The sequence below is a fragment of the Brachyhypopomus gauderio genome, chromosome 3 (genome assembly GCF_052324685.1).
Source record: "Brachyhypopomus gauderio isolate BG-103 chromosome 3, BGAUD_0.2, whole genome shotgun sequence".
Classification (NCBI taxonomy): Eukaryota; Metazoa; Chordata; class Actinopteri; order Gymnotiformes; family Hypopomidae; genus Brachyhypopomus; species Brachyhypopomus gauderio.
In genome coordinates, this window is record NC_135213.1 from 22,597,090 (window position 1) to 22,606,246 (window position 9,157).

General features: G+C 45.9%; 1 protein-coding gene across 2 annotated transcripts in view; it reads right to left on the reverse strand.

Moving 5' to 3' along the window:
* Positions 1 to 8,995, reverse strand: part of dhx8 (DEAH (Asp-Glu-Ala-His) box polypeptide 8) — a 12,938-nt gene extending 3,943 nt beyond the window's left edge. For both annotated transcript variants that reach the window (XM_077000472.1, XM_077000471.1), the window contains exons 1-20: positions 8,838 to 8,995; positions 8,440 to 8,525; positions 8,181 to 8,253; positions 7,989 to 8,080; positions 7,768 to 7,874; positions 7,130 to 7,504; positions 6,861 to 7,005; positions 6,543 to 6,746; positions 5,121 to 5,208; positions 4,878 to 4,975; positions 4,620 to 4,767; positions 4,113 to 4,294; positions 3,796 to 3,990; positions 3,471 to 3,656; positions 3,090 to 3,300; positions 2,750 to 2,931; positions 2,514 to 2,654; positions 2,273 to 2,428; positions 1,964 to 2,101; positions 10 to 138 (exon numbers count right to left, since the gene is read on the reverse strand). In XM_077000472.1, coding sequence (XP_076856587.1) covers positions 10 to 138; positions 1,964 to 2,101; positions 2,273 to 2,428; positions 2,514 to 2,654; positions 2,750 to 2,931; positions 3,090 to 3,300; positions 3,471 to 3,656; positions 3,796 to 3,990; positions 4,113 to 4,294; positions 4,620 to 4,767; positions 4,878 to 4,975; positions 5,121 to 5,208; positions 6,543 to 6,746; positions 6,861 to 7,005; positions 7,130 to 7,504; positions 7,768 to 7,874; positions 7,989 to 8,080; positions 8,181 to 8,253; positions 8,440 to 8,525; positions 8,838 to 8,946 — 3,045 coding nt within the window. In that variant the 5' untranslated portion in view covers positions 8,947 to 8,995. The remainder of the gene's footprint in view (positions 1 to 9; positions 139 to 1,963; positions 2,102 to 2,272; positions 2,429 to 2,513; positions 2,655 to 2,749; positions 2,932 to 3,089; positions 3,301 to 3,470; positions 3,657 to 3,795; positions 3,991 to 4,112; positions 4,295 to 4,619; positions 4,768 to 4,877; positions 4,976 to 5,120; positions 5,209 to 6,542; positions 6,747 to 6,860; positions 7,006 to 7,129; positions 7,505 to 7,767; positions 7,875 to 7,988; positions 8,081 to 8,180; positions 8,254 to 8,439; positions 8,526 to 8,837) is intronic.
* Between the last annotated feature and the right edge of the window lie 162 nt (positions 8,996 to 9,157).

Genomic DNA, 9,157 nt, shown 5'->3' on the forward strand with positions numbered 1-9,157 from the left:
AGGAAATACCTTTGGTCGGTAGAAGACATTCTGCACAGACAGCATGGACACGATGGTCAGCATCTCTTCACTGCAGCCCAGGTGGACAGACATGATGAGCATCTTACACAGCATGGGCTCCAGAGGGAACTCCGCCATCTGAGACAAATCATGGGGGGAAAATTACTTTCAGCATCTTCATGTCAGTGTTTTGAAGTTTTGAAGCAAGACCAAGACACACACACACACACACACACACACAATGATTTTCTATACATCTCCCCCACTTCTTCCAAATGGTCCCTCTTTCCTTTTTCTTTCAAGTTCGAGGGTCCGGTGAGGTATCTTTCCAGGACTGCACAGGAACCACTGCTGCCTTCACTTTGCCTCTTTTTGAGCTCTTCTTTTAGCCGTTGGCATCCAGGCTTCCTCATTCCTGGTGCTGCCATCATTGGGATTGCTGCATCCATCACTATGGCCGCCTTCTGCTCTTCGTCCATCACTCCTACGTTCCGTTGGTTAGCCAGTACCATTTTGTCTAGGGATGCACCGAAAATTCGGCCACCGAAAATTTTCGGCCGAAATGGCTTAAATTTGCATTTTCGGTTTTCGGCCGAAATACTTTCATCACCGAAACAACACGGCCGAAACAATGTGCTGTGATGACGCAAGCAAAAATCGCCTGCACGTGTTTATTTGGATAAAGCTAGCAAAAACGTTTTCCAGTGATGGCGCCAAGGCAAAGGACATTACACCAAAAATTATGGAACTCGTTGCCTTAGAGTCTAAGCCTACGAAATCCCTACGACAGAGAACGGCTGATCGTCTAAGGCTTAGACGATCAGCCGTTCTCTGTCGTAGGGATTTCGTAGGCTAATAGAGCACATTGAGCCCCGTTATGTTTTGCCGAGCAGACGACATTTCTCAGAAGTGTGTTTACCTGAGCTGTTTAATATTGTTGCAACTCACGTCACGTTTTTATGAGAGAATTTATATTTATCTTTCAGGCCAGTCAGTTATAATTAAATTTAACTCGTATAAAATACATATATTTATCCTCTCAGGTAAAAACGGTCTGCAAGCGAGTTAAATTTAATTAGTGGTCGGCCGTTGTCAGCGGTATCGCCGTTAACGGCCCACCACTAATTTTATTTTATAATATGCATTACTGTAATGTCAGTGCTAAATAAATATTTTCAAATCAAATTTTGTAGTTGATTTATTCTTTGAATAGCAATGTCATGATTTTAGTGAGGTTAGCCATAAATCCAATGTTACTAATAATTGGCATAATGTATTTCGGTGTTTCGGTTTTCGGTTTCGGCTAAGAATTTTCATTTCGGTGCATCCCTAATTTTGTCAGTGTGAATCTGGATCTTAGCTCAGTCATTCTCCACCACCTTCAGGGGCACATCCCACGTTGGCCTCAGGTCCTCTAGCCCGTACTTGACACAGATGTTTCTGTATATTATGCCAGCCACTTGGTAATGGCGTTCCATGTACACGCTGCCTATTAGCATCTTACATCCTGCTATTATGTGTTGGACGGACTCAGGGGCATCTCTGCACAGCCTGCATCTGGAGTACTGCCTGTTGTGGTAGATCTCAGCCTCTACTGATCATGTTCTCAGATCTTGTTCCTGTGCTGCTATGTTAAGCACCTCTGTACCGTCTTCAGTTCAGCCTTTTCCAGCCTTGGTTGGTATTTCACCAAATTTGCCGGTGTTTCATACTACACAAGGGTTTGTCATTGTTCCTGCTCTTCCTAGTACTGAAGTGAAGTACAGTACTGAAATTTGGTAACAGATCTTCCAAGGAACTATTTTACACTCACACTTCCATCTCCTCCTTTGGTCAGCTCATTATGTCAGCAGAGTATCTGATGACTGGTAGAGTGTAAGCATAGGTGTTAATAGCCTGGATGTTGTTCTTCCCTTTCAGCTCACACACACACACACACCCACACACACCCAGTCTCACATACCCTGCGTCCAAGGCGAGTGAGCAGTCCCTCGTCATCCAGAGCCCCCAGCGTATACAGCTGTTCCATGGCTGTGATCAGAGTCTCCATCGGCGGAGCATCCATGAAGTCAAACGATAGCAGGTCATTAATGCCCATAGCCTAAATCAGAGAGACAAAATCGAATAAATTAACAAAAACAAATCATAACAAGAGCAGCAGCAGCAGCATATCTGCTCCAGCATATCTCCATTCTGTAAAATGGCTTTTAATTTCCTTCAAGACAATACAGAGTAACGTTTGAGAGGTCTGTGCATGAGAGGGGAGGGCCACCTTGAGAGAGAGCACAGTGCTGGCCAGGTTGGTTCTCTGGATCTCGGGCACATTGGTGGTGAGCATCTCATCCCGGTAGGCGCGCTCCGTGTACAGCCTGTAGCACTTGCCCGGACCCGTCCGCCCCGCTCGTCCTGCCCGCTGCTTCGCCTGCGCCTGAGACGCCACATAGACGCCACATAAGTCTTCACAAGGCCTTCGTGACCTCCACCGTGGCTGCTTTAGCAGCAAAGTAACTTACCTGAGAGATTGGAGTCACCACCAGCTGGTCAATACCCGTCTTGGAGTTGTATACCTTCTGTTTGACAAAACCTGGATCCACCACGTAGTAGATGCCATCGATGGTCAGAGATGTCTCAGCAATGTTTGTAGCAATGACAACCTATGTAAAAAAAATAATAATAGAAAGTAAATGGTCAAATGGTTGAAGGTTGAATATGCAGCAGGTACTGTGGAGGACAGGAAGAGGGCTGCAACCTTTCTGCTGCCAGGTGGAGCTGGGTCAAAGATCCGAGTCTGCATTTCACTGGGCAGGGCGGAGTACACAGGCAGGATGATCAGCTCAGGGACATCGGGACCAAGTGATTTCATTCGCTCATACAGGATCTCGCAGGCTGTGTCAATCTCCTCCTGACCCGTCAGGAACACCAGGATGTCACCTACACACACACACAGAAGATACGGGTGTGACTGCTGAAAACAGCACGTGAAGAATATGGAGATCAGTCAGTCCTCTACATTTGCATAGTGAACATCTCAAATGTTTGTTGGGACAGGGACTCAACCTGATGACAGACTGTGGGGGGGGGGTGGTTACCTGGCGGCTCAGTGAGATGGATCTGCATGACGGTGATCAAACTGGCGTCCAGGTAGTCCGTCTCGGGCTCTTTGGTGTACAGCACCTCAACTGGGTATGTGCGACCAGGAATGGTGAAAATGGGAGCCTCGTAGAAATACTGGGAGAACTTCACGGCATCCAATGTAGCAGAGGTCACAATGAGCTTCATGTCTGGGCGTTTCTGTACAGTCTTGAAATGCAGGAGTACAACAAATGGTCACGGATAAATACACAGGTCAATAAAGCTCAATGTAATTCAATACAAATTCAATACAATCCATTAAGGACATTTAACCAAAGCAATGACAAAGAACTGTGTGTTTTTACCAACAGAAACCAACACTGGGGCGGTGCCTATACCTTCTTGAGCAGGCCGAACAGCACGTCCGTGTGGATGGTCCTCTCGTGGGCTTCGTCCAACATGATGATGGCGTACTGGCTCAGGTCTGGGTCAATGAGACACTCTCTCAGCAGCATACCGTCCGTCATGTACTTGATGACCGTTTCTGGACTCGTGCAGTCTTCAAAACGGATGGTGTAGCCCACCTGGGTGGACAGGAAGACGGGTGAAATTATTCCAACTGTAAACCTCATCCCCAGCAGTACGAAGGGTCAAGTCACCAAATGGCTTTGGCAAGCACGTACGTGCAATGTCTACATACAAAGCCTGATAAGACGCATTTACCTCCTGGCCCAAACAACATCCGTACTCTTCAGATACTCTCTTAGCCACGGACATGGCTGCCACTCTTCTGGGCTGTGTGCAGCCAATCTTCCCACGGGTAGTGTATCCCGCCTCAGCCAGGTACTGAGTGATCTGAGTGGTCTTCCCGGAGCCCGTCTCACCAATCACAATCAGGATCTGGTTATCATGAACAGCCTGCAGAGACACAAGAACAGAATGTGGTTAGTCTCTCCATCGGGTGAGTCGTCCCCCACTTTACTAGATATATAGCGAGTGGAAGATATCGCTATGGCATTCTGCATTCTCCCTGCACAGACCTGGATGAGCTGCTCCTTCAGCTTGTAGATGGGCAGACTCTCCCTCTGCTCCACGATGGACAGTTGTGTCTTCTTCCCGTACGAGGCCTTGTTGCCACCGAAAGCGTGTTTCTTCCACTCGGGGATGTCGTTGGGCATCATGCCGATGCCCCTCATGTTGGCGGCAATCTGCCTTCCGTCGACTGCAAGGGGAGCGGGGGAGGTGTTTATTGAGAAATGGACATGCATGATGGACTCTTCCCAGGCCAGAGGGTGAACAGGGACCAGAGATAAGTGCAGCCTCCATCCGCCCTTTTAACGGGCAGCAGGAAACCAGATGGCCATCAGACACACAGCTCGGACACGGAGTGGCCACTCCGACCGGAACCAGCTACTGTTCAAAATTATGTAGCGCTTACATAATATTTGTGAGTGCAAGACATATTGAATGTACGGAGAACCCAATTCTATGACGAGGACCCATTTGACTTATCTACTACATCAATCTGCTGCTTAAGCCTATCGTACCATCAGGCAGGGGGTCCACCCAGTGCTTGTTGAGGCCCATGGGGATGGAGTCCATTTCTGCTTCTCGCTGGGCCTGCTTCACCTCCCGCCTCTCTTTAGCCAGGGCACTCTGCATCATGGCTGCCTGAGACAGGGAGCCATCAGGGTTCTGAAAGAGATGGGGGGGGGGGGGGGGGGGGGGGGGGGGGGGGGTGTAAGTGACCTGCACGCGCTTCTCGACCTGTGGACCAGTCACTATCCATCACTATCCATACTGACCTTCACTATCTTCACAGGACTCATGTCCATACTCTGTTTGGTGTGTCCTCTCAAGAAAGGAGGCTCCTCCTCCACCAGCTCAATCTCCAGGTCCTCATCTGAGAAAACAAAGCAACGTGCAAATGAAAATACACTCGGTGGACCCAACGTGGTTTTCCTCCTCAAGGAAGAAAAATAAACACCAGCTACAAAGCTGTAGTTTAAAATCTGACTGAACAAAAGGCAAATAATTCTCCTGCACACCCTCTTCATCATCTACTTTAGGCAGGATCCCCGTCTCCTCATCAAAGTCTGGGAATTCTTCTTTGGACAGAACATTGGCTGCAATCATCTAGAGACAAACAGTTATACACACATAAATAAAACCCTATTAAAACACTCAGCAAAGTATCACAATTATGGCATAATGCTCATTAATTAAGACAATCCTGCCCCCTTGTGGCAATGAAAAGTCTAGCTCAGGGATGTCAAAGTCAAATACACCGAGGGCCAAAAAAACAAATTTGCTACAAGCCGAGGGCCGGACTGGTTCAATGTTTATTAAAAGATATTAAAATGATTGCACATAGCCTATTGAACCAAGACCTAACACAGTGTATATTATTTAATGCTTAAATGAATAAAGCAATATTTTCTTATTTTCAAGTGAAAATATTTTTCAACAAGCAAACATGAATAAAGTAAAGGTTTGAAAAGTGCTGGAATTTAAGTTAAAGTACTTGAAAATGCTTGAAATTGTAACTACTTCGTTTCACAACAAATAACTATCTGACTGAACAGTTCTCTTGTATCTTGTAATTCCAGGACGAAACATGAGAGAATGTGAAGACGTTAATATTGGGCGTTTTGAAAATAAACAACCATTAAATAATGTGAATAAAAAGCGAATTATTTCGAATCATTTCGAATATATGTATAAATATTTAACTTAATTAAGTTTAACGTGCTGGGAAATATTGAAATGAACCTTGAAAGTGACGTACAAGTGCTTTAATTCCACCTTATAAAGATGTATGAACCCTGCAAACACGGACGTAATTTTGGGGGGGGACGGGGGGGACATATCCCCCCCACTTTTTCAAAAGCCGGCTTTGGTCCCCCCCAGTTTTTACGGTTAAAACCAAATATTTAAATAGCGACGAATCTATGTCCCCCCCACTTTTGAAATCAAAATTACGTCCATGCCTGCAAACATGACTGTTCATTGCGCTGAGGCGCGGCGCGCGCAAAGTACAAAATTCGAGAGATGCACGACCTCGCGAATCGACAGCGCGCGAGACGCTCGCGCACGAGCTGAGCCACTGCGATTACGTTATTTTCGCCGCGCTGACCGCTTGTGCGCGCTGCAGTGACTTCGCGGGCTACCGTTGCATTGTGGGGAATGTAGTGTTTGTGCGTGCAAAACACCAGCGGGTGGCTGTGGCCTGCGGGCCGGTTCTAATAGTAATTAAATATCGTCCAGGGGGCCATAGATAATCAATTCGCGGGCCGGATTTGGCCCGCGGGCCTTGACTTTGACATATGTGGTCTAGCTGTACTGTTGATACACAAAGGGCCACCTCCAAACAGACCAGATCTAGTGCTCTGTAATCCAGTGAAAGGGATAAATGAATAACAATAATAGACTCTTTAAGTAAACACTCTCACATATACAAGAGTTCATACCTGTTTGATCTCCCACTTCTCAGGGTCTGAGATCTTGGTGAGTCTCTTCCGCTCTAGTGTGTCATCCTCCACCTCAGGGGCGTGGCCAAGGTTGAGGTTGGTTGGTCTGTCTGGGTTCCTCATGGCTGACTCCTCCTGGCCCTCACCCACAACATTCCTCCTCCGATTCGGGTTCAGATCCTCACCAGTGTCCTGGTCAACATCCTGACAGGCATGGAAAGCCAGCGATCAGCAACCATAATACTGCCAACCGATTCAGGCTCCACTGGAGAACCTCTGGCAGCTGCAGGGCTTCTCTGTCGTTGTGCTTTGACTTACCTTCATGCTAAGGCTAGTCTTTGAGCCTGTGAAAGACAACACCTTGACCTTCACCCTCTGACCTTTGCTGACCACATCTGCCACGTTTGCCACTCTGCCTTCCCTCCTGAGCTCAGAGATGTGAACCAACCCCTCCCAGCGTTTCCTTTACGCAAAGACAGGACAATCCAAAGAAGAGAAGATCTCAGTTGCCAGCAACATTTACTATGAGAGTATGTGATCATGACCACAGGTATTCCTGCATGGGGAATCCCTGCATGGTAACTGACCTTAGCCCCTCCAGCTGAACAAAGCAGCCAAACTGCATGATGCTGGTGACTTTGCCGTTGTAGATGTCACCCACTGACGGCTCCTCGGGTGGGGGCCGATCCACGTGTTTGTCCTTCCAGCGGTCCGCGCCCCTCTCCCGGTCTCCTCGGGCTGGACTCCTGGACCTACTACGGGAATGCCAACGAGTCCTGCGCCTCCTCCTCTCTCGGTCAGGAGAGCGAGACCTGGAGCGGGAACGGGAGTGGCGTCTCCTCCTGTCCCTGTCTCTATCCCTATCTCTATCTCTGTCTCTTTCCCTGTCCCTGTCCCTGTCCCTGCTTCGACTGCGACTCCTGCTCCTCCGTGTCTTCTTGCTGCTGTCGGTGGTTTCTGATCTGAAAACCACAAGGACCAAATTACAAAACCTGAAATACTTTTGAATACACAATATTTACTTCTTAAAAATAAACCCATTTATGACAAATAGTGCGTATCACAATTGTGCTTAAATGACATACAAACTCATGTAACTGACTCTGAGACCTTCTTAGTCAAAGTTGGAGCTTTGACAATATTTTACGTACTGAAAATATCAAGAATTTCCCTCTGGGATCAATAAAGTATCTATGTATCTACCAGTGATGATCATGAATCACACCTGTGTTTGCTGCTCTTGGACTCTGCTGCAGTGACACTGGGCATAAACATCTCCAGCTCTTTCATAGCATCTGCAGCAACCTTCACATCATCTTCATCCAACAAGCTCTGCTCCAGGAAAAGGTGCAGGTTATCATCATTATTCTCTTCAAATGACAGAACTCATACAACTGGAACACTATCATTATTACTGTCAAGACTATACCAGTGAGAAGAACATACTCTAGTGTTGGGATTATCTGGTCTGCACAGAGCAGGAAACATCTCCTTTAACCGATCTTTTTCACTCTTCGGCTTGACAACAGGCTCACCTCCTACAAGACATAAAAAACACAAAGTCAGAATGTACAATAACACATTTTCTTTGTAATTGTACAGTCTTGACTACAAAGCCAAAATGAAATGATTGTTTACCTTTACTCGTGGACGCTTTAGACGGCTGCCGCATGGTCTGAATGAGTCTGAGCAAGTTGCTAATGAGTGAATCCTACAAGAAAATAATTAACTATGACAATGTCTTATTTTCATTGTTATGTTGAAAATAACTGCATTTATCCAATCATTTATGCAATCATTCATTTTTGAAACAGTTATTTTAAAAAAACAAACCAACAGATCAAGTAACTAATATGTTCTGTTGGTCTACATTCATCTAATGCATAACAACACTTACTGTAAACTCAGCTCCATTTTTAAGAAGTACTGACTTGAACCCGTCAAATGTTGGATGTTTCTCCGCAAGACTGATGACAAATTCAGCTGCAAATAAAGCGAGATATTAGTATTTAAAAGTATTTATTAGTATATATGAAACATGACACATTTCAAGCTACCGATTTCAGCTACACACTCACGTGTATCATGACAGCTTGGTGAACATATTAACCCAACTAAGGACTATAGTTTGTTATTTCAGCATAACCTACTCTAAGTGCTGTAGAACAGGTTATTTAGCGCACGCTATCTAGCCACTAGTGCGCGAGACAGCTGGCTAACTAGCCGAACTAACTAGCTCGCAATTCTTCAGTTACATAGAATAACGGAGAAATAACGTAAAAAATATTAGCTCACCAAGGTCCTTGTCGCTGATTCCTAAATGGTTGTCAAGCTCAGTACAAACTTTCGACACTAAAGACAAATACTCGAGCTTCTTAAGCTCGTCTTCTCCGACGTCAACCATTTTCAACAAGCTAGCGAGCTACCGTTGTTGTTGTCGTCAGGAGGACAGGAAGTAAAAACATTCTTTTGACGTAATAAAGACTTCTTCTTCCGGAGTATTATTGACCAAAAAAAAACTCGGCTCCCCCTTGTGGAATGGTCTGGTATTAAACTCTAGGTTTTATTAGAGAAACAATACAAAACCCGGAGACAACTACGTATACAAATACATG